The 25,372-nt window shown below is 37.6% G+C and overlaps 1 protein-coding gene across 5 annotated transcripts in view; it reads right to left on the bottom strand.

Moving 5' to 3' along the window:
• Window positions 1-25,372, bottom strand: part of ELF1 (E74 like ETS transcription factor 1) — a 106,019-nt gene that overhangs the window by 42,133 nt on the left and 38,514 nt on the right. For 4 of the 5 annotated variants that reach the window (XM_028103571.2, XM_028103556.2, XM_028103547.2 and 1 more), the window contains one exon: window positions 5,409-5,708. In XM_028103571.2, coding sequence (XP_027959372.2) covers window positions 5,409-5,480 — 72 coding nt within the window. In that variant the 5' untranslated portion in view covers window positions 5,481-5,708. Of the gene's footprint in view, window positions 1-5,408; window positions 5,709-6,440; window positions 6,538-25,372 lie in introns of those variants that run through there. The other variant, XM_028103564.2, reaches the window with a different exon arrangement.

Genomic DNA, 25,372 nt, shown 5'->3' with positions numbered 1-25,372 from the left:
ATCAACAGTAAGAGCAAACCAGTTTATACCCTAAGGAATGTCATAAGACCACCGTCTTATACTGTGATAGGATTCTAAAAAAATATTTGTTCCACTTTCCCATGCTTGTCACCAAGCTTCTCCCTAGTGAGCTAAGTCTGTTAAGCATAAATAACTATGACTTGCTAGTTTCTACTTTTAGAACCAACAACTGAAAAAACACATAATGTAATGATATGTCAAAATTACAAAATGCATTATACTACCAGCTCTTTTTCATTAAATTAACTTCTGGACTGTATGAGCACATAGTCAAGTTTCCTTCTCTTTAGAAACTTGTATCCACAGCCTTCGGAGTTCTTATTCTCATTCATTCACCAGTCAAACGAAGCACCTTCAAATAAAAGTACACACTGCAATTCAATACTGACGGCGCTGCTCTCCCACAGAAGAGCTTCGTTCTCAGCTACAAATGTTCCCAGTTTTAGGGCCGCCTGGGTGGCTCAGTTGGTTAAACGACTGCCTTCAGCTCAGGTCATGATCCTGGAGTCCCGGGATCAAGTCCCACATCAGTCTCCCTGCTCAGCGGGGAGTCTGCTTCTCCCTCTGACCCTCCCCCCCTCTCATGCTCTCTCTCTCTCTCTCATATAAATAAAAATCTTTAAAAAAAAAATTCCCAGTTTTGAACAGACATCAAGGGCAGACTTTTAAAAGTGGCTGGTCAGCACCAATAACGTTGGTGTTTCCTTTCCAACACTACCATCCCCCAACACCCATCCTTGCCCAAAGGAGTTTTTCCTAGCAATTCTGAAAAGAGTACAAATCGATACAAGGGAAAATGATCAAGGTGGTGGCAACCAGACATTAATGGTGTCAGTGTCTTTAGATGACATTTATAACCACAGACCATAACTCAAAACAGGAAATGTATTCTAATCTGGTGCCTGCAAACAGTGATTTTGTAAAGAACCAACCAAACCAATACAGGATCATAAAACAGAATTATTTTTTATAAGATTTTATTTATTGAGAGAGAGAGAATACGAGTGCACACACAAGTGAAGAGAGGGGCAGAGGGAGAGGGAGAGAGAGAATCCTCAAGCCGAGGGAGAGGGAGAGAGAATCCTCAAGCCGACTCCCCACTAAGCGTGGAGCCTGACATGGGGCTAGATCCCAAGACCCTGAGATCATGACCTGAGTCAAAATTAAGAGCTGGTTGCTCAACCGACTAAGTCACCCAGATGCCCCCAACAGAATTATTTTAAAAGACACAAATACTTTTTAAATTTGAAAAGTTAAAATCCCGGGGCGCCTGGGTGGCTCAGTCGTTGAGCGTCTGCCTTCGGCTCAGGTCATGATCCCGGGGTCCTGGGATCGAGCCCTGCATCGGGCTCCCTGCTTGGTGGGAAGCCTGCTTCTCCCTCTCCCACTTCCCCTGCTTGTGTTCCTTCTCTCACTGTGTCTCTGTCAAATAAATAAATAAAATCTTTAAAAAAAAAAAAAGAAGACACTAATTCTAAAATTCATTCAAAACGCTATACCAATTTTTTTTTTATGCAGGGGAGAGGGGATATCTTATCAGATGTCAAATCTATAAAGTAATACTAATGAAAGCGAATGTGCTATTGGCATAATAAAAACCAGTTAAATGGAATAAAATACACTAGCAAGTTCAAAACTAAAGTACATGTGGTAATTTAGTACATAACAGAAATGGCAGTCTTAGTGTGGAAATCATAAAATACACAACAAATCATGAAGAGCCAACATCCCCATTAGTGGGAGAAGGCAGTTGTCAGATCCCTATACCTCACATTTTATAAAAATATATCCCGTATGTACTGAGGAGTTAAACACATAAACTAGAAGAAAATATAAAAAGAATATTTAATAATATTAGGGTGAGGAAAGGTTTCCAAATCAGAAAAAAAAAACCAAAAAAAGGAAATACTGGTAGATTTTATGACATATATAATTAAAATGCTATAGGGTATAAGATATCATATTGTTAAAAGATGATACCAGATAGGGACAACATATCTGCACTGTGTGTCACAAAGAAAGCTAACCATTAACTATACAATGAATGAGTTAGAAGACAATGTGTTATCCATAATATATAAAGAACTACTGGGCAAAAGAAGATTAATAAGTAATTCAAAGGAAATTCAAATGAACAATAAATAAACTTAAATAACAACCCAACAATCTCATTACTAGTAATCAAGGAAATGCAAATTAAAATAGTAAAATGTAACTTTTACCCAAAAGACTGACCAAAAGAAAAAAAAAAAGGCTTTCTGTTAGTGACAGTTTGGGAAATGTACTGTTAGTGGTAGTAGAAACAGATACAGACTTTTTGAAGAATGATTTGGTAGTATATTTATGCTTTTAGTAAACTCAGTAAATCTACTTTTAGAAATCTTATAGAAATAATCATACAAATGTGCAAAGCTACACACACACACACACACACACACACACACACACACACACCAAAATGAGAGTGCTCAGGCATGGTTCTAAGAGCTTTATATACATCAACTCATTTAATTCTCACAATAACCCTACAATATAGGGTCTGGTATTATCATTCCCATTTTGCAGATAAGGAAACCAAGGCAGAGAGTGGTTACATAATCTGTCCAAAGTTAACAGAGGTAATAAGCAGTGGAGAGAGAATTCAACCCCAGGTGTTCTGACTCCAGTAACTAAGCTCTTAACTACTATAGGTCTACCGCCTCCCAAATGAGGATGTTCATTGCAGTATTGTTTATAATAGCAAAATACTGGTATATCTGTCTTGTCCATGATCAAAGCTTGGTAAAATAATGATCCATCCATCATGTGGAAAAATTAAATGATGTAGAGCCAGCATACATACACACATATTTACAATACAATAAGTGAAAATAAACAAGTCACAAAAAAGGTTTAGCATACTTTCATTTGTATCTCAAAAACAACCTATTTTGGTAGGTTTGTATATACATATATTGTTCTTTTGTTGAGGCCTTTGTCTAAAAAATTAACATCAAATAGTTAATAATACTGTCTTTTGGAGAGAAATAAATTAGGAAGGAAGGGTAAAGAACTATTTTATGTATTTTTATATTAGGTGCCTTCTTTTGTAATTGGCATGTTATTACTTTTGAATCAAAAACAAATCTAACGGGGCGCCTGGGTGGCTCAGTTGGTTAAGCGTCTGCCTTCGGCTCAGGCCATGATCCCAGGGTCCTGGGATTGAGTCCCACATCACATTAGGCTCCCTGCTCAGTGGGGAGTCTGCTTCTCCCTCTGCCCCTCCCCCTGCTCATTCTCTCTCTCTCAAAAATAAATAAATAAATCTTAAAAAAAAAAAACCCACAAATCTAACAAGCAAACAAACAAGGAAGTAGAACCACAGATTAGATTAAGAGGCTAATAATAATAAGACTAACACTACTGGATCCACCCCTATATGAATCAGTTAAGTTTGCTATGCTCATGGTGATAGACTGGAAAACTCTAAACCTGCCAATTTTTGACATTGACCTGACAAATTTTGACAATTTGTCAATTGACATTGACATATAATACAGTAATACTGGCATACTTCAATGCAAGAGTATCATTAGTGAGAGTCAAACTGCTTGGGTTCAAATGGCAACTCCACTATTGACTAGCTGTAGGATTTCAAGCAAATCATTTGACCTCTCTCTGTCTCATTTTCCTCATCGTAAAATGGGGATAATATTATTTGCCTCATGTTTAGTATTTGTAAAGTCCTGCACAAAACTAGTATATATACAAATATATACACTCATTTTGATGAAAATAACAGGAAAAAAAACACGTATGTGCATTCTGATGTTAAGCTAAGAGCATCATCTCCCTATCCAAAGACATTAATAACCTCTCCAAGATAAATTAAGCACATCACACATATTAAGGGAAAGTGCAAAACTAGTTTTAAGGCTATGTAGACACATGTACGAATACTGCACCATAATGTAAAATGTATTTATCATGGTCAGAAGAGTGTCAAAGCCACTGCACTAGGGCATACCAGTGAGTGGCCTAGAGCTCTGTCCTCCGTGGCTACACAGAGAACGGACTTCACCACATCAAGCCAAGACTTTTTCATCAAGCTGCACAGTAAACATATGGTTTGCAAACCTTAACATACAGAGAAATACCCTGTTTTAAAACAAATTCAAAATACTTTCTTTCCTAAAATATCTTTTCTATTGTCTCTAGATTAAATCCATGTACCCATTAATATTTTTAATTGGGACCAAGCAATCCTCTCCCCCAAACATTTTTCCTTCCCAGCCAAAGCTCATCTTGATTTTAAGGCACCTCAATGCAAATTCTCATCTTTTGTAGGTTTTCTTAGAAATTTTTAATCCTGTCACCTCAACAGACAATACAAACAGCAAAGAAATTATAATGCCCTGCCCAAAGTAAGAATCAATCTTATTATCTGTCGTAACTATGCTTCTAGAATAAAAGTATGATACATTTTAATTGGCCTTTTGATGTAAGATATTTGGGATTAGGCTTATTTCAGTATCTAAATCAACTTATTAGGCACATTTTAAACCTAAAGGCCCTCAAAATAATTTTGCCAGTACACTGAGTCTAACACAGTATTTCTCCCACATTATGTCTCACATTCCCACATAACCTATTTAAAATGAAGTAAACTGTAAAGTCCCAAGAACCCCTAGCGTCTCCCCCCTGAAGTGAGGTGGGGCAGAGGGGCAGGGAGACTAGAATTAACTTAGATCCTTTTCTCAATGTCTCTTGGATCTTCTTCCCATTCTAGAAACAGCAACTGGAGCATCACTGAACGAAAACTCTGTGAAAGCCAATTTAGAAATTCTTCAGTTCAATCCCCCCATTCAACAGATGATACAATCTAGACCTGGAGAAGTTAAGTGACTTCCTCAGAATCATGTGCTTTGGACTGAAGCGATGCATGATTATGGGACTGCTAACAGCTTTCCATCCACTTGAAAAACTGGCCCAGGATTATAAATACTAGTTAACCACATGCATTTAAACTGTAGAAACACCAGTCCTGTATCACAAAAAAAAAATTTACATGTCTTGTTGGTATGTCCTCTAGAACTTTTCAAAGTACTTAAGTACTTTGAAATAATTACCTAAGGTATTTTATTTACTGTTAAGTCTCATTTTCCAAAAAAAAAACAAGCTTAACTCTGAAATTATTACTTCCTTACTCCACATCAAAGCTAAGGATTAAATTCTTTTAACAAACTAGTACTTAAAACATAGGATCACAATTACCACCAAATTTTTAATATCTATATTTTTACAATAAAGTTTCTCCTACTGTCTTTTAAAGTAAGTAATTTTCTGTTGCAAATGGAAGAATCATAATAATAAACATATAAAAATCCAATTTTCTTTGGGTTTCATACCTGTTGTTCATCCTCCATGACGTTACTAGCAAATTCAAATACTAGGTCGTTCTGTTGGACCACAGCTGCCATAATAAAGCATTCCCCTTAGATCCACATGAGAAAAATTCCAAGCAGGTTCAAGTATGAGGCAGCAGAATCCAGTGACCAATTTGGGTAAAAAACCCTCAGCTAAGTCTGTGAAGTTACTGTAACCCAGGTTTTCTTTAGGGATGGTGCTTCAAATTTTCTTGGTTCACTGATATTCTACTCCAACAGAGGCAATTTTTCTGAAATTTTTCTTCTCTAGAACTTCTTGGCCTGAAAAACAGAGGTTTAAGTTAGTTATGAAAAAGCAACCATGCCAATTTAGAATATAACAATAAATACCGAGGGCAGTATCTCCCACGTATTTTTTATTAATGTTTTTAAAGAAAAGCAACATGACTGATGGATATATATTTTCTTTGAAGATTTCATTCCTGCTAAGATAAAATCACTTCTCATTTCTTTTTTATTTTGCATAACAAGTTTATTTTTTTAAAAGGCATATAGACAATAAACAAAGTAAACAATCAGATCTTCACTTCTACCCAGTATTATGTCCTAGAACTGTTCCATTAAGTTCCAGTCTCTAAACATCTTAAATTTCAATAATCGTCACTTCTCATTTCTGAAAGTGAAGCCATTCTCCCTTCTTTCCCCGCCCCAGTTAAACTACAGTTAAAGTACCGAATACTTTAAAAAAAAAAAAATCCACCCAGCAATAACTAGCTTTTTAATTGCAATAAAGGACATATAAACAGTTTCCTTCTTGCCAGTAACCCAGCAAACCACACAGGAATTGCTACTCCATGAGTAATTTCATCTGTATATTTTTGCCTTAGGAGAAACATTCATACAGTATCCCTGGTATGCCTAATATATATAAAAATTTAAATCTAATACATTTAAAGTTTAGTAAGTACTATTTTAAGAGCTTTTAAAAATAAACAGAAATTAAAGTCCATTCTCTGTTCTTTATAAAGGTTTCTGATAAGTAGAATGTTTTACCATGCTTAAGCCTGTCTTCAGTGGCTTCTTTTTTAATGCACTGAAATGTATCCTTATCTCTAGCACAGGCTTGCAAGCAACAGGAAGGAAACGGCACTTGACCACGTCATGGCAAATTAAAACATGCAAAGAACTGCACTTTACAATAGTAGAAAAACAGAAACGCAACTTAAGAGTGAAAACAATTTCACAGGGAGAAATGCTTAAAAAGTGCCTGCCAAAGATGTTTGCCTATTTAAAAAAAAAAAAGTTACCACTACTAACAAAAGTAGAAGAAAAAATTTTTTAATTTATCACAATTATATGAAATACTGCATCATAGGGTTACAGCTATAAATGTGGTTTGAAAAGACAAAGATTATAAAAGTAATCACATTACATCTAGTTCTTGGAAACAGCATTTACAATTTTGAAGAGTCAAGTTAGGGAATGAAGCTGAGCTGGTCAGTCAGTTTCCCCGAAAACTTAAATTCAGCTAGCATGTGCCAGCCGAATCAAATACTGAATTTCCTAATTTCAGTAAAGCTGATTCCCTATATACTCTGGACTCTAGGGCTCATTAGGGATAACTGTCATTTTCCTAATTGGGAATCAAAATAAAATAAGGGTTAAGAATCCAATTCAGGTGATACTTCTACCCACTAAATTGAATTCTAACCCAGCAGTCTCCCACACCTATTCTACCCCACCTCTTTCAATAATGAGTTCAACTCCAATACTAGAAAAGCATTTTTATTTTTTAGCGCATTCCGGTAGTTTTTTAGCAATGCACCGTAATGGGAGGGGAAAACAATGCATTGACCTAAATTGATCACGGACAGACATATAAACATAAGACACACATTTGGCTTTGGACAAATGTTACTTATAATCTTTTCCCTTAAATTATTACCCAATCTCATTCTGCACTGAGCTTGCCTTATGGTCTTTTTTTTTTTTTAAGATTTTATTTATCTAAGAGAGAGAGAACACAAGCAGGGAGGAGGGGCAGAGAGAGGGGGAGAAGGAGACCCCCCACTGAGCAGGGAGCCGATGTGGGGCTCCATCCCAAGACCCTGGGATCATGACCTGAGCCAAAGGCAGACACTTAACTGAGCCATCTAGGTGCCCCTTTCTTATGGTCCTTCACAGAAACTGTATTCATTCTTGCTTCCCTTCTTAAATTCTACTTATTCCCCATACCTCTCCCACCTCAGCATCCATTCACATCTTTCCCACTCAAAACTCAAGTCCCATTTCTTTCATAAACCTCCCAAATCTCTACACCTCCACCTACTGCGATCACTCCCTTCAGAAATACAGCACTTACTGTCAACTAAGTTAGCACTAATTGTAAATTGTTTCACATTTGAAAATTATGTCTCCCTAATTCAACTGAATAAATGTTTGAGTGCCTATTATTTTGAAAGCAATATGCCAGGGAGCAAGATAGTTAGAGCAAAACCTCTCTGGGTAAGTACCCATTGTCTAAAATTCCTTCTGTACCTAACCAAACCTGTGTGCCCACAGTAATAGTTAAAAGGATTATACTGGGGCGCCAGGGGGGCTCTCAGGGTCCTGGAATTGAGCCCCTGTCTGGCTCCCTGCTCAGTGGGGAGTCTGCTTCTTCCTCTCTCTCTGCCCCTCCCCCTGCTCATGCTCTCTCTCTCCCAAATAAAATCTTTAAAAATAAAGTATAATCAGAATCAAGGGATGTTTCCTGGTAACAAAAGTTTTTCTGTAAAAGGTGTAGATTCCAAAAGGCCCATTCCAAAAGCATTTGTTTGTAAATACAAAGTGACACTCTACCAGTGACCAATGTGAACACATCTATGTAAAGTTTCACTTTCTTTTCCACAGCAATCATGTACCTTTTCTTAGCATTTCCACAGTTATGTGTTAATAAATGTTTTTCAAACATCTCAAAAACAAGTAGGAAGGGAAAAATGAAGGGGGGGAAATCGGAGGGGGAGATGAACCATGAGAGACGATGGACTCTGAGAAACAAACTGAGGGTTCTAGAGGGGAGGGGGTGGGGGGTGGGTTAGCCTGGTGATGGATATTAAAGAGGGCACGTACTGCACGGAGCACTGGGTGTTATACGCAAACAATGAATCATGGAACACTACATCAAAAACTAATGATGTAATGTATGGTGATTAACATAACATAATAAAATAAAAAAAAGATTTAAAGGAAATACATCAAAAAAAAAAAAGTACAAGCAATCAACATACCCGTACCTTCCAATACACACTAACACCAAGAGTAATAAACCAAAACTGAGATGACTGTCCATGATCACTAAGCCACTTCTTAGGACAGAAAGAGACACCTTCACTCTGGTGGATAGCTTTTGTTCATTTCAATACAGAAGTTCATAAACTGAAAATGTGTAAGAAAAGCTTTGGAATTATTTTATTGGCCTCATCAGGCCTCTGATCCTCTTGTCTTCTCTCTCTCCCACTCCTTCTTCTCTCAGGAGTTACATAGCCTATGGCACCAAGATGGGTCTTAGGAAGAAATTTTCTGATTCTGGATCTAGAGGTATCACCCAGACATAATAGAGACAGTTAAAGAACAAAGTCCCATTGCATCAAAATTAAACATCTAGATCAATGCTTCAGTTTTTCATGAATAAGTCTGAGTCCCTGTGCCCAAAGTCTCACAATCTGAAGGTGTAACACAACTGCACTGAGATCCCTCGCCTCCTAAATCAGGACTCTGCCCAGGGCAACAGCACACAGCCTTGCCTCTAAATCTACCCAAGCCCTTTGTGCTTTCATAGTTTGAAACACAGATTTCTAAGTAAATGCATATATATATATATATATATATATATATATATCAAATTGGGGGGGGGATTTCCATCTTGAGTTCAGCCCCAGATCTCCAAATACACTCACTAAACTATTAGAGAAGTCCACATCAGTGCCCCTCAAAGTCAATGTGTCTAAAACATGTCCCAAAGGGAACATTTTATTCCTCAAAGTTGCTCTAGTATGAAAAAGACATGGGTACTCAGATTGAAGAGATAAAAGGTTTTTTTTTTTTTGCTTTACCCTAACAAATTAGAAAGTCTTCAGTTAACTATATGTATTATAACCATTAGCTATACATATGATATTCAGGACCACTCTGCTTCATTAGTAATTCTCAAACCTATTTCATTTTCAAAGTGTCAGTCTTTATAAAATAACAAGAAAAAATATAAGTAAGAACTGTTTGTCCGACATAGGCATAAACAGTTAACTTATTTGCTCTACTTTGAGAGGTCATCTAGTTATACATCCACCAAAGAGTAAAAACTCCCAAAGTTGGCTCTCAACGTGTCTTCCAACTGTGTCAGGATATTCTTCTTCTTCCAGGAGACATTCCACAGGAGGGTCTCAACAATAAGGTTCCTAATCTTTCATCACCAAAATAAGCTGCAGATTTAAGGTTAAATAATAAAGCAAGCAAAACAGTTAAAAGAGCACAAGCTCTGGAGTCAGACCATCTGGGTTTGAATCTTCAGTACTGTGACCTTGGACAAGTCACTTAGTGTCAGTCTCCCCTTTCTGTAAAATAGGTACAATATATTACACCAACATCTAAAGTTGCTGTGAAGATGGGATGCAAACTCCATGTACAGAATGCCTAGCAGATAACTTTTGTTCTATAAACCTTAGCTTTATTACAGTCTCGGTACAATGCAAGAGACACATAACAGGTGCATGCCACGGTAAGTGATTACTCCTTCAGTCTCATCTCCATACTCCCTGGAGTCTCCTTGACCACAGCTATTTGCTAGACTCCAACAGAGAATACTATATAGCCCATTATCAAAAAAAGTATAATTCTATTCCAGTGCCTGAAAATTTGGCACCTACTTGATAAATCCAGCTGCTTCTAGGCTCAGACCTCACCCTGTCTGGCACGTTTCCCTTAACACAGAGTTCCATTATGCCCCTGTTCCAAACAAAATGAATTTACTGACTGTAAACACAAAACCTTCAACCGCATTGATGGCTACTACAACCAATTCAGTTTATTTTTGTTTAATTTATTATAAAATATTTTGGTTATCATAAAAACATGACAATCAAAATCGGTTTTTAATACTCCCATACCTGCTTTCTTCATCACTGACTGAATGCAACTTTTAAGTTTCCTTCAAAAGGGCTTTAGACACAAGGGTCTAGAAACCTATTAATTCATAATGATATTTAAAAACAAATTATTGCTACCCTTTGGAAGTTACCAGACCACCAACTCCTTACACTCAAAATGAAAATGAGTAAATAAGAGATATGACAAAAGTGTTTTAGATTAAACAATTCTAGTCCAAAGGAGGTAAAATACACCAGCTTAGAGCAATGGGATGCTTGAAAGATTACCTTTGATAAAGTATTCAGATAGTGCTTATGTTTATGTATATATGCATGTTTATAAAGTTGAAAGTACTTAAAGAACTGGAATTCTGTAGTAATTCCAGATGCCAGATGCCAAGTATCTGAACAGAAAGTATTTTTATATGAAGTGGTAACCTAATAAATGGCCCTTCTTGGGGCTCCTGGGTGGCTCACTCATTAAGCATCTGCCTTCGGCTTAGGTCATGATCCCAAGGTCCTGGGATCGAGCCCCACATCAGGCTCCCTGCTCAGTTGGAAGCCTGCTTCTCCCTCTCCCACTCCCCCTGCTTGTATTCCCTCTCTCACTGTCTCTCTCTCTGTCAAATAAATAAATAAAATCCTAAAAAAAAACACGCCCTTCTCAACATACAAACATACACATAAGAAAAGCAAATATATTTTAAAAAACCATTACCTTAGAAGAAATACAATAGAAATGAAAGGAAATCAAATAAGTAAGAGAAAAAAAGAGAAGCTATGCAAATTAAAATGAGAAGCAAGCAATAAACACATAAACTATCATGACTGGGATTCTTGTTCGATACAGTATAGTCAGGCCTTTTCACTTGTTTTCTAATATGGCAGAATGCTTTGCACATTAGCTTCCAGAAGAAATGAAAATAATAAATCAGTGCTACCAAGATAAATTCTGTACAATCGTCCCAGGATCTGCCCGTTCTCAATCCAGAAAGTGTGGAGTCACACAATTTTAAGCTGAAAAAAACCTAAGGATTACCTAAAACAACAGAGTCATTGACCAGCTAAAGAATTTGGGCCTAGCACAATCTGACTTGTCCAAAGAAAGCAAAAGAGGCCCAAATTCCCAGCCCCATTCTCTACTCATGCCCCTATATCTACATTAACAGAATGTCATCAGTATTGTTCTTTAGCAGAGTATCTGGAAAAGAAGAAATCTCTTACAGAAGATCTGCAGCAAAGATCTCTACACTATTCCATGCAACCTTCTGATATGTGGTAAATCATTTTTAATCATATTTTTATCTGGAATAACTTTAAGTAGAGGAGTTTGTAGGTTTTCCTATTATTGTTTTAAATCTTAAAGTTTTACTATTATTGTTCTTTCCCAAGCTCTATCATATCATACCATTTGCTTTACTTTCACTCAACCAAGAAAGTGAAAACATTAATAAACCTTTTTTAAAAAAGATTATTTGGGGCGCCTGGGTGGCTCAGTCATTAAATGTCTGCCTTCCGCTCAGGTCATGATCCCAGCATCCTGGGATCAAGCCCCTCATCAGGCTCCCTGCTCCGCGGGAAGCCTGCTTCTCCCTCTCCCACTCCCCCTGCTTGTGTTCCCTCTCTCGCGGTCTCTCTCTGTCAAATAAATAAATAAAATCTTTAAAAAAAATAAAAATAGGGCGCCTGGGTGGCTCGGTTGGTTAAGCGACTGCTTTCGGCTCTGGTCATGATCCTGGAGTCACTGGATCGAGTCCCGCATCGGGCTCCCTGCTCAGCAGGGAGTCTGCTTCGCCCTCTGACCCTCCCCCTCTCATGTGCTCTCTCTCTCTCAAATAAAATCTTTAATAAAAATAATAAAAATAATAAAAAATAAAAATAAAAGATCATTCATTCAAGAGAGAGCACGTGTGCGCACGCGCACACGCGCCCCCCCCCCCAGGGAGGGGGAAAGAAAGAGGCAGACTCCCCGCTGAGCAGGGAACCCATCCGACCAAAGGCTAGATCCCAGGACCCAGGATCATGATCTGAGCTGACCGCAGATGTTCAATGGACTGAGCCACCCAGGTGCCCCTTAATAAACCTTTTTATAAAAAGCTATAACTTAATAATTCATGAAAATACTTTAAAATAAATTTTAACTGGGCGCCTGGGTGGTTCAGTTGGTTAAGCGACTGCCTTTGGCTCAGGTCATGATCCTGGAGTCCTGGGATCGAGTCCACATTGGACTCCCTGCTTGGCGGGGAGTCTGCTTCTCCCTCTGACCCTCCCCTGTCTCACGCTCTCTCTGTCTCATTCTTTCTCTCTCAAATAAAATCTTTTAAAAAATAAATAAATAAATTTTAACATATTATTCTTGCTAATTCTTTGAATCAGTATTTCTATCACATTTTTAAAAATGTGAATATGGAAGAAAATAATTTTAAAAACACACCAAAATGCAGTTACAGTTAAGTAACCAGATTTGAACTTCCCCAAACAAGGGTGGTTAGTCTCTCAGTTCCTAGTGAATAAGAAAGAAAAAATTAAAAAGGCACCAATTGTAAAATAAATCTCACTGTATAGCCCTGTCTACAACTCATGTACTCTATACACAACACAGAAGTTAGAAAAAATACAACTTAATGTTACAAGAGGAATAAATCATTCCCCACTGCATTGAGGGTTCTCATAATTTAGTTCAAAAAGAAAATGTTTCAAAAAAAAAAAAAGTTTCTATACCCCTACCTTTTATTTCAAAAATTCAAGGACTTCAAGAACATTTAGGAGTTTAAAAATGTCCTTGAAATCCATACAAGTACCATATATATATATACATATATACACGAATATCTTCTAAATAGCTACTCTGCCTAAAAGCACCTTTCATTGCAATTCGGGGGTGGGGGGGTGGCAGGGGGAACTGAAGTACCTAGAACTTTTTCAAAAATATATTTTTATTTTTGTGTGAATGATGCACAAACTGGTGTTTTTGGTATAGAAAGCCTCGGTCAGGCTTCTAGGGACATATGCAAAGCTGAAGCAGGCCTTGGAAACCTGAATAAGCTCACCTGACCCCAAACACGTTAAGGTAAAAACACACACACAGTCAATATGATCAAGGCAGGCAGGCTGACTTCTAGGCTGGCAGTCTTTTTGCTGACACCCAGATGTTCAGTTCCAGGACTCAGAGGGCAGGCTGCAATTACTCACTGCCTAGACCTGAAATTCTGGTTCTTTCACATTGTTCTCCACTTTCTATCCTTGGCCACTTGGGCCTACATGGTGTCAGGTTACACTCAGGCAGCATTTATAGCACCTTGCAAAACAGCCAAACAGATCACATACCTGGACCTGTCAATACCTGCGGTCTCAATATTAACCCTTTTTCTGAGCATGTTCTGAAAATGAGAGAATTTAAAACCAAAGAGAAATATCCAACAGTAACTAGATATTGTTTTAACTTTGGTCCTAAAGAAATTTAACTCCTTTCCCTTCTCAAAAGGGTTGAAAGTGATAATTATCAAAATGTCATTAATTGGTGCTTTTTATTATGCAAACTAAAGGAACTTTCTTCCCTCCAGTACCCCAAACCTGAACTCTGACAAAAATACACCTGTCCAGGGAACACAAACATGCTCCAATGTGCTTATCAGCAAAGCCAGTTAGCAGTTTAAAAATCTTCTAACAAGCAAGAATCAACTTGCAGGGAAATTCTGTTTCATTTCTGTCTGTGGTTGTTTATTCCCCTGGTTAATATATTCATCCTCTTAGAAGATGGGCTCTAGAGCATTGGTTCCCCCACCTGCACACACAGCAGGTTTCCATTAGTAACCGTGTTTCACTCTGGTCCAGACTGCAGGAGAAAACCCAGGGATAGGTAATTTAAAGGTTCCCCCCCAAGGAGATTTTGCTGCATGATATACCTCCCCCCACCTCCAACTCCCACACAACACTCTTCTAGAAGAAACTGTATTGCCATAAGAAGTTTCACTCTTAAGGAGAGACACACTGTCCCTCCAGCTTACCACCTTTATGCTAGCTCCCCTCCAGGGGTTCTTCATCCAGTAAAAGGAACTTAGCAAAAATAAAAGTATCAGCAACTTACTTCCTTACTCAAAACTAATCAGTGGCCCCTCCCCCACTACCTATAGGAAAAACTCCAAATCCTCGAACAGGGATTAGTGGGGTTCTCCTTGTGTTGTGAAAGGCTGGTCAGATTTGTAAAACAGTATCTGAACAAAATAAGGATTGAGTGAATAAGAATATTCCATGGACCAAGTTTAAAAGTATACCTCCGCCACAATTTCACTACTCTTCCCTCCCATCTCAGAAAAAGGTATTCCAGCATTTCTGCATTTTATAGTCTTCATGGTCCCCCCACCTCACCCCAATATTAAAGAAGCCAAAATTAGCCCCGCCCCATCCCCTCCACCCAACCCTGCATGCACTACCCTTTCCCAGGCTTCTCTCAGTGCTCACTGCCATGCTCAATCCAGATTTCTCCATACATTCTTAGATGATCACAATCTTTTATACCTGTGGCATTTTCAAAATCGCAGTGGGAACAGACTTAAAAGTATAAACTCCAGAGAAGCAAAACATTTTCACCTTTTCCCAAGTTACCAAGTTTGATGGATTTTAAAATTCCTTGTACACAAAACTTCCTGCTCCCCACATATGAGAAAACCTCTAATGATCTAATGACCTGTTTTTCATAGTGTTAGTTTTTCTTTAAATAATAGAAAACTATCTTAAATAAGTCTGGATTTAATCAAATAATTCTGGTGTTCCACATCAAGATCCTTAAAATGGGATTCTTCCTATGATCATCCTCACAGCTATCTAGCAATCACCTCAGATTCTAAATTCAATGGCACCAAAAAACTAGACCAACAAAACCATAAGATGAGAGATAAGAAAGTAGGACAGCTTAGTATTGTAACATACATAAAATATAGATATGCAATATTTATAAATTATGCATGTAGCTTTTTATCTTCTTACTGTACAAATCTTAGATGCAAACTTTAAATACTCCTCATAAGAAATATGAAGGTTTATAATACAGAATAATTAAAATTTTAGTCCCTTCTGTATTTCATAATATAATTGCTCACTCAGTTTTTAAATCATATGAATCCATTTCAGTTCATGTTAACTGAAGTGCATCAACGTCTTGCAGGAGGTGAGAGGAAACATTTTGTTATGCTTACCTGACGTCTATCCAGAGCTAATCAAAAGATCCCACAACATCCATTTTTAAAATTTTTTTTAAGATTTTATTTGTCAGAGAGAGAAAGTACAAGCGGGGGGAGCATGAGGCAGAGGGAGAAGCAGGCTCCCCGCTGAGCAAGGAGCCCGATTTGGGACTTGATCCCAGGACCCTGGGATCATGACCTGAGCCGAAGGAAGCCGTTTAACTGACTGAACCACCCAGGCACCCCAACATCCATTTTTTTTAAAGTTTTTATTTATTTATTTGAGAGAATACAAGCGGGGTCGGGGTAGGGAGAGGAGAGGCAGAGGGAAAGGGAGAAGCAGACTCCTCGCTAAGCAGGGAGGCCGATACAGGGCTTGATCCCAGGACCCTGGAATAATGACCTGAGCTGAAGGCAGATGCCTAACCGACTGAGCCACCCAGGTGCCCCTATAGCATCCATTTTCAAAAGAAACTATGCTTCTACTGATTGACTTAGTAGTAAAACACTGATGAATATTTACTGAACTTCCCTAAACTCAGTACCATGGTACATACAAAAAGATAATACATGGCCTTGTTCCCATGAAGTATATTATCTAGATCAAGAAACAAGGCCAAGGGCGCCTGGGTGGCTCAGTCAGTTGAACGTCTGCCTTCGGCTCAGGTCATGATCCTAGAGTCCTAGGATCAAGTCCTGCGTCGCTTCTCCCTCTGACCCTCTCCCCTTATGCTCTCTCTCTCGTGCTCTCTCTCTCAAATAAATAAAATTTGAAAAAGAAAAAGAAAAAGAAAACAAGGCCAAAAGACACAATAACTGAACATCAAAAAGTAGTATGAAATTAAATGCTCATAAAGCTGGTCAGTTCTACAGCCATTTCAGAAGAGGGGATGGTCAAAACGGGTCAAGGAGACACTCACAGACAATGAAGGACAAAAGACAATCTTAGAGGAAGGTAGTAAGATGTGGAGAGACTAGGGGAAAGAAAAGATAAAGTATAGCATGTGTGTGCAAGTGCATGTGCACATGTGTGAATGCCAAGACACAGAAGAATGCAGAGAATCAAAACTGACCAAAGGAAATCTGAAGACAGTTAATGGCTTGACAAGAGCTAAGAGGTGTCAATGGGAAATGGTAGAAAATGTGGTTAAATAAGCAAAGCAAAACCAAATTATGGAGTCTTGAAAGTCAGGGGGTAGTATTTAGGCTTGATTTGGAAAGAGGTAGAAAGTTCCTAGAGGTTTTCAAATCAAGTTGCAACAACAGAGTGTGGTCCCCAGGATTACAAAGCCCAATGCAAGTCACATATGTGCGATCTGGTAACTACCAACCAAAAATGATGACAACAGCTTAAACAGACATTCCATAGCTTGATTGCTACATGGATAGCTTCCAGGCACCAATATGCACACCACCCTCCTTAAATTCTTCATTAATTACTTATAGTAGAGATTCTTGACAATGGTTTTTAAACTGTCTAGAGTGCTGTAAAATTGTTTAAAACAAAATTCACTTAACTAATTTACTTCAAGCTTTTGCTTTCACCTAAGGATTAGAAGAGGAGGAAACAGGAAAAAAAGATTTTCAAAAAGATACTGACATTACCACATAACCTTTCTTACAAGTTATTCAACTGAACATCAAAACTGCCTTACATCCATCTGAATATGAGTGAAACTTTGAAATATGTGAACCAATTGAATCTACAGATGATTGTATCTTGTCATTTAGTTAATACTATTTAATAATATTTTGAATAGATGATGCTGATTTACTCAATGAAGAAAGAAAGGATATTCATGACAGATGCACATTTCTTAGTCACTTAATAGAGACTGCTATCACCAACATTCAAGGAATCTTGACTTCTTTCCGGGGAGATATCCAAAAGAGAGGTGCTCCTATGAAAATATGGAGTTGACCAAGTGAGGGTGCATTAAACCTGGCTCTTTAATAAAGGTATTTTCTGCCCTATGGCTTTGCCTTTCTCTTGGAAAGTTCAAGAATTCAGTCACCTTCGTAGATGTAATAGGCTCTTACTAGATTTTTTTTAAAAGATTTTAAGTAAACTCTATACCCAACGTGGGGCTCGAACCCATAACCCCAAGATCAAGAGTCACACACACTCCGCTGACTCAGCCAGCCAGGTGCCCCTCACTGATTAAATTTTATTTTTATTTTTTTATTCTAGAAAAAGAAAGAGAGAGAGCACAAGCAGGGGGAGGGGCAAAGAGAGAGGGAGAAGCAGGCTCCCCACTGAGCAGAGAGCCCAACCTGGGGCTCCATCCCAGGACCCTGAGATCATGACCTGAGCCGAAGGCAGATGCTTAACGACTGAGCCACCCAGGTGCCCCTCTTTATTAGATTTTTAAATATACTTTTGCATAAAGACACATCCAGAAATTGTAAAAGAGCATAGTAAGGTTTATTTACATTATCATTTGTTAATAATACCTCACATCTAAATTTTACAATTCACAAAGCAAAACATACATACTACTTTAATTCTTAAACATTTATAACCAATACATTTTTTTTAAGATTTCATCTATTTATTTGAGTGCGAGAGAGAGAGAGAGAGAGAGGGAAGGAGGGAGAGCACGAGCAGGGGGGAGGAGCAAAGGGAAAGGGAGAAGCAGGCTCCCCAATGAGCAGGGTGCCCGATGCGGGGCTCCATCCCAGGACCCCAGGATCATGACCTGAGCCGAAGGCAGATGCTTAACCTACTGAGCCACCCAGGCACCCCAACCCCTGATGTTTTTAAAAAAACACAAAAAATCATGACACTTATCCTCAAAGAGCTTAAGAAATGATAACAAGTTACAAAATAAATATATGGAAGAAAGTAATCTACCATTTCTGTGTGCCAGGCCCTCTGCTAAGTACTTTACTACCTGTTATTTAATCTTCTCATCAGTATTATCCACCTCACTTTATTTACACAAGGATACAAGGATTGGGGAAGCCAACCATATAAGGGCAGGTACCTGGTCATGGTCACCACCATACTCCCCTATCTTACACAGATGGCTCAGGATAAACATCTGCCAAATTAATGCTCAAGGTGTTCAGAGAGTTTGAGCACATGTCTGACTTCAGCTCATGCTTATTCACCTTCTCACGCATTCAAAAATTATCCACTGAGTACCGACAATATGCGAAGACTCTGCTCCAGATGCTACAAATATAGTGGTGAACAAAACAGACCAAAACTTCTGCCTTTGTGGGGCTTCTAATCTAGTGATCTTTCTTTTCCTTCCTATGTCACCCATCAACCCACCCACCTCCCCTCTGGTAACCATCAGTTTGTTCTCTATAGAGTCTGTTTTGTAATTTGTCTTTTTTTTCCCCTTTGTTCACTGTTTCGTTTCTTAAATTCCACATGAGTGAAACCATATGGTATTTGCCTTTCTCTGACTGATTTATTTTGCTTATCATTATACCCTCTAGCTCCATCCATGTCGTTGCAAATGGCAAGATTTCATTCTTTTTGATGGCTGAGTAATATTCCATTGTAGATATATATACACCACAACTTCTTTATCCATTCATCTACTGATGAGCACTTGGGCTGCTTCCATAATTTGGCTATTGTATATAATGCTATAATAAACATAGGGGTGGCATGTGTTCCTCTGACTTACTCTGAATTAGTGTTTTGTGTTTTTGGGGTAAATACCCAGTAGTGTGATTACTCAATCACAGGGCAGTTCTATTTTTAACTTTTTGAGGAACCTCCATACTATTTTCCACAGTGGCTGTACCAGTTTGCATTCCCACCAGTGAGAGTTCCTTTTTCTCTACATCTTCATCAATATTTGTTGTTTCTTGATCTAATCTAATGATCTTAATGAAAACACTGTTTCCCCTCAAAATAGTCTGCATTAAAAATGTGAGGTTGCCAGGCAATACATGTTGTTCTCTTAACACCAGGAGTAGAAACTTCTGCCACTCTCCTTCCGTGTCTGTCTCCCACTATCTCCCAACCCCCAACAACTGCGCACAGAAAACGTGACCTCTCCTACTCTAAGAGTAAGAGTTGTGGGAGAAATGCTGCACCTTTAAGACCATTTGCAAGTACACGCGGAGAGGGAAAGGGAAACCTGGGGTGAGGGTGGAGATGGGGGGAGAACTACAGCTAAACCCAAAGGCAGGTTTCTTCAGGGCAAAGCTGATTAACCTAGATGGAGAGAACCTGAGGGCCTCCATTTCACTTTTTTTATATTGACTTTGGATTGAAATTTAACAATAGACTTTACTGGGATTTTTACAAAGCATTCTCTTTACAAATATAAACACTTCAATGAAGAAGAGGAAATTCTCCCTGTATTGTCTTTTTCCTATATACTAGATGGCCTTCAGAAATCGTTATCAGTACTATCTATATTCTTTTATTTATGTAACGAGCACTCAGAGAGACCTCTCTCCCAGATTCTGGTGGGTAAGGGAGAAGGACAGGGAAAAGGCCGTGGCTAAGATCTGGTCTTGCCCTATAAGCCATCACAGTCTACCAGCTAACACAAATGCTAATCACAATAATATATGTAACACAGCAGAAGCAGACACCAAGCTTATTCTCCCATGTTACTCGACAATTATGTACTATGTCCCATCTCTTAAGGTTACAAGCTACTTGAGAACAAAAGACATATAAATTGCTTCTATATGTCCTTTATTAACCTAATTTAAAAGCATAGTAAAAGTACATTGTGTTTCAAGTCAAATTAGGCCACAAGATCGAAGGACACGGTCTTTTGTTAATAAAAAAACATTTACTTACTGTAATTCTTCATTAAATGATAAAACGTTAGTGTGTCCAAATGTCTGCTTTAGCATTTCACAGAATTTTACGCGATGTGCTCAACTGCCAGAACCAGCTGGTGGTGTCCTGGGCTTTACCGACTATGCTCAAAGCAACATACAGACGTGTATCTTCTGATCCAAACACAGAAAAACACAAATGCCACAAACAAATGGGGCAAAAACGGGAAGCCCCACATGTAAAAGAACACTCAACAACCCTATGAACTATTTTCTGCATGTCTAGCCTAAGTCGGTTTCTTTTTTTAAAAAGGCAAGTTTTAATAAATAAGAATGACTTCATTGGTTCTTTTGAAACTCCTTAAGAAATGAAATTCATGGGGCGCCTGGGTGGCTCAGTTGTTAAGCATCTGCCTTCAGCTCAGGTCATGGTCCCAGGGTCCTGGGATGGAGGCCCGCATCAGGCTCCCTGCTCAGTGGGAAGCCTGCTTCTCCCTCTCCCACTCCCCCTGCTTGTGTTCCCTCTCTCGCTGTGTCTGTCAAATAAATAAATAAATCTTAAAAAAAAAAAAAGAAATGAAATTCATATAGCTTCATAATTTTTCCTTTAAGCTTTAAAAAGCAAATCTGAATCCTTAGGTCTGACTTTATTTTTTATTTGATCATTTAAATTTGGTATTTTAAAAATAAGATAGTAACCTACATCCATTTTCAGCTGGAAAAACTGTTAATACATGAACTTTTTAAAAACATTCCTAGAATAGACAAGTCTCAACTAAAATCCGACTTGTAAAGAATTTTGCTTTTTGATAATAGGACTGTAACTTATATTTTTAATTATTTCTTGCATTGACATTGAAAAACTGTAATTTAGAAGCCCCAAATCACTGAGGTACATAAGACTTAGAAACAAAGACATAAAATAATATAGGCATAAGCAAGAACTAGTAAAGGGAATTATTCCTTTTATTCAGTGGAGAAATCAGGAAAACTGTAATGAAGAGCTAGACACTTTCTCCAGATTAAAGACAAAAGTAAAAGATTTTTTATGTTCAGCAATTACTAAGGTATTCTCAGCTACATTTTTTAGTGAACCAATAATCATCACTTTCACCTATGTTGAAAACACCAATAATCTCATTAAGATACTTCATTTCTATAAATAGCAAAAACCAACAGGGGGAAGGCAGAAGCAGGAAAGAAATCTTATAATGAAACTGTTTCTTACAAAGAAACCATAAAGGAATATTGTAGAAAGGAATCACACTGTAGTTCTTTAATCAGCTTTTTTGTTTCTAGAATGAAGAAAAGAAATATCAAGCATGTATTTATTCCTCTAAGAAGTATTTATAAAATCTATTACATGCTACGTACTGGGTATACAAAAATAAAGAAGGTGAGTTCACTGCCTAAAGCAAGAAAAAAAGTATGTAAACAGATAACTATAGAACAATGTAAATAATTAAGTCAACCAAGTGTTAAAGGAATAATGAGAAAGAGATAAATACCTGTTGAGAACCTGAGAAACTTCACAAGGAAGTGACAGGTGGGCCATTTCTTTAGGCATAAGTAGCATCTCTTTTTTCAAAGCAGAGATAACGTGGGGGGGGGGGAGATATTCCAGGTAGAACAAGCAAAGGTAAACTTAAAAGTCTGAATCACTGAATAATATGAATAATAAGTATAATAGGAATTTAATGAAAACAACTTTTTTTCTAAAAGGAAACAGGACATAGTAGTATCAGAAAACATTCATTCAAATCCTAGTTCTTTCATCTACTATGTTTTCTTGAATAAGTCAAGCTCTATGATCTTCCTTTTGTCATCTTAAAGTTGTACCATGAAATACTTTAAACATTTTAAAGAATCTGGATATGCCAAAATACAAAAGTAAATTTATGCTTAAATACTAAAATTTCGAAATCAAAACATTAGCTTATCACTTCATATTGAATGTACATCATATATACAAATTTGAAAGCCAATCCTTTATGACCTATAAAAATTTCATAAAACTGAACACATTTTTATTATGTAAAAGTTATATTTTCTATATCAAACATGTAATTGTAATCCATACAATCCATATAATACAAAACAAGCCTACAACATACCTAGAATCAACAAGTGACAAAAGTTTAATGAAACAAGCTTTATATTTAACGGGTCTCCCTAATGGGAAATTAAAGCAGCAATTGTACATCTGTGTCTCTGTTCCTCTCATCGTGGTTTAACTGACAGGAAGCAGAGAACAAGATACGGCAGACAAACGTCAGGTATTTCCTGCCTTCTGTGCTACATCTTTAGGTCTTGTTTTATAAATAGTCCTATAGTTTATGTGAAAATGTATCAAAGTACAGTCAACTATAACATAGGAATGGTGAAGAGTGTTTATGAAAACAGAGCTTATTTGCTCTATATTTTGAGGTTGGGATCTAAATTCATTATGCACACAAAAACTCATGATTATAGTTTTCTGAAAAAGTGTCCTTAGGAGTAAACATCTTACAAATTAAGACTTGAAAACCACAATGAGTAAAAAATCAAGTGTCTGAACAATAGAATAAGCCCTCAAACTGGTTAGATAAATAACACTTGACTACCTAGATAAGTAAAAGATGAGTACCACCTTAAAAAAAAAAAAATTAACCTTCCAGCAATGGACTCAAAACAAAGCAGGGCAGATAACTTGCTTTTTTGATCTTTGGTCACCAGGGATTCTTGTCAGTACTCTCCCCAGAGTATAATATGTGTCCCCCTTCAACCAAACTATCTCTACTCCCTTGCCCACTTCCCTATATATATCCAAAACTTGGCTAACATTATTTACTCATTTATGTTCAACTCTCAACTATACACTGCTCTAAGTCACTTTAAGCAAACTTCCAATTACTTATAACTAAAGCAGAGGTGCTTACTTTTCATCATGCCTACTTGCCTCCCAAACTAATAATTCTTGAGAATCACCTCAATTCATCATTCATATGCCTCATGTTCTATAAAATCTCGGATGCAATGCAACCATCTTCTCTATTCATCTTGATCAATCTTACCTAAGCCAGAAGCTACCACAACTACAATTTCACCAGAATTCAGCGCCATTCCTCTCTAGGTCATGTTCAGAATGACTCAGTATTTTACTACACATAAGCCCATACAGAGCTTCCTGTGACCTCTTTTCTACACAGAATTTAGTATGCACTTAATAGTCGACTTTAAGCAGGGCACGATGCTCCTAAAATAAGTAACACTGCTTAAATGAATGGCATGGGAAACTATTTCTTTCTTACCCAGTATTTTTCAGTGGAAGGATCTAGTTCATTCTTTTCAAGAATGTAAGAGTTATCAGTACCTTCCTAGCATGTCTTTAGTACAGTGCTGCTCTTGTAAATGTATTACTTCAATTGTCCCCAATATCTAGGAATAAATACTCTCTGAACTCCAAGGGAAGTATCCATTTCCTAATACATTAGTTCCTTTCCCACAGCCTCTGGCTCTGATGCTTCAATCACCCTAAATATGGTAGAAAGTCTCACAGCATCTAAGAACCTAGTGTCCACCACCTTCTCAAAAATCAGTTAACATTGGTGTGCAACTGTTTGATTCTACCAAGGGCAGGTGTACATTACACCTTCCTTTCAGTTTATTCCTGAGACTAAAAGGTTGTGAATTATCCTTTTACAATACATAAATTTGTCTCTGATCCACAGATCAAAGGATGAAATAGAACATCTAGTTAAGAAAATTCATATCATAAAACATTCTCAGTAAGATCATTTACAAAATAAATCATTTCTAAATGCAAACTGTTTCAAACTGTCTCTCAAATTAAAACACACATAACACTGGGGCGCCTGGGTGGCTCAGTTGGTTAAGCATCCAACCCTTGATTTTGGCTCAGATCACTATCTCAGAGTCGTGAGATGGAGCCCCATGTTGGGCTCCATGCACAGTAGGGAGTCGGCTTAAGATTCTCTCTCCCTCTCCCTCTGCCCCTCCCACCCCTCGCTCTCTCTCCCCCCTCTCTAGAATAAATAAATCTTTTAAAAGAAAGTAAATTAAAGCCTTTAAGAAAACACAGGTAACATTAATTCTAATTAATTACTCTAATTTAAATCTAAAATCTTCACATTGTTTTTCCTTAGGCTCTAAGTATGTCTTTTGTGTGGTATATTTTAAACTTTATATAAATAGTATCATACCATATATATTCTCCCAGCATACTTTAACAAGACCCAAAGTTTTGAATGAACACAAAGATTATCTGGAGAGAGATTTCAAACATTAAACATTCTCTAGAATTTAGTGCTTAGAAAAATATTATTACTGAAGATAAGTCATAGATGGTTATTAGGCTTCCATTATGACAAAGAGAAATATCTAAGATCTAGACAATAGCCTATCTTCAATGATGCCTCTCATGAAAAGTGTTGTGACTTTCTGCAGAACACGGATGGTTCCCCTTAAGAACACCAGGTGTGGAAATCTTGACAAGAAGCCTTGAGGTCTAACCCTAATGGTCTCTTTCTGACTTGCCTCAAAGGTGTAGGCTACAGCGCCACCACGGACAAGTGATGGTTCCATCAGCATGATGTTCTAAACTGCAATGAGAAAATCTCTGGCTATGTTTGTTCTAGAAACTTCACTTCTTTAACCCACTCTGAAGCTAAGTAATATATAGCAACTCAAAGTTCTCCCAATTAAGAACAACACAATAAGTAAAGTAAATCAGAAAATGCCAAATGAGGAAGTGAATCTACAAGGAAGAAGTGAATGTGAAGGCCTATTTCACCTACTTCTATAAAGCATTTAAAAATGATCGATACCACTGCCAATTCCTTTTATACTGAAAATTAAACTCAAAGTCACTACACAGAAATCCCTCAGACTGGAAGAGAAGCCAGCAACTGCCTTCTTTACC

The sequence above is a fragment of the Eumetopias jubatus genome, unplaced genomic scaffold (genome assembly GCF_037043125.1).
Source record: "Eumetopias jubatus isolate StellerSeaLion01/CBP00866 unplaced genomic scaffold, mEumJub1_p1.0 scaffold_3, whole genome shotgun sequence".
NCBI classification, from domain to species: domain Eukaryota; kingdom Metazoa; phylum Chordata; class Mammalia; order Carnivora; family Otariidae; genus Eumetopias; species Eumetopias jubatus.
This window is presented reverse-complemented; position numbering and strand designations above follow the sequence as displayed.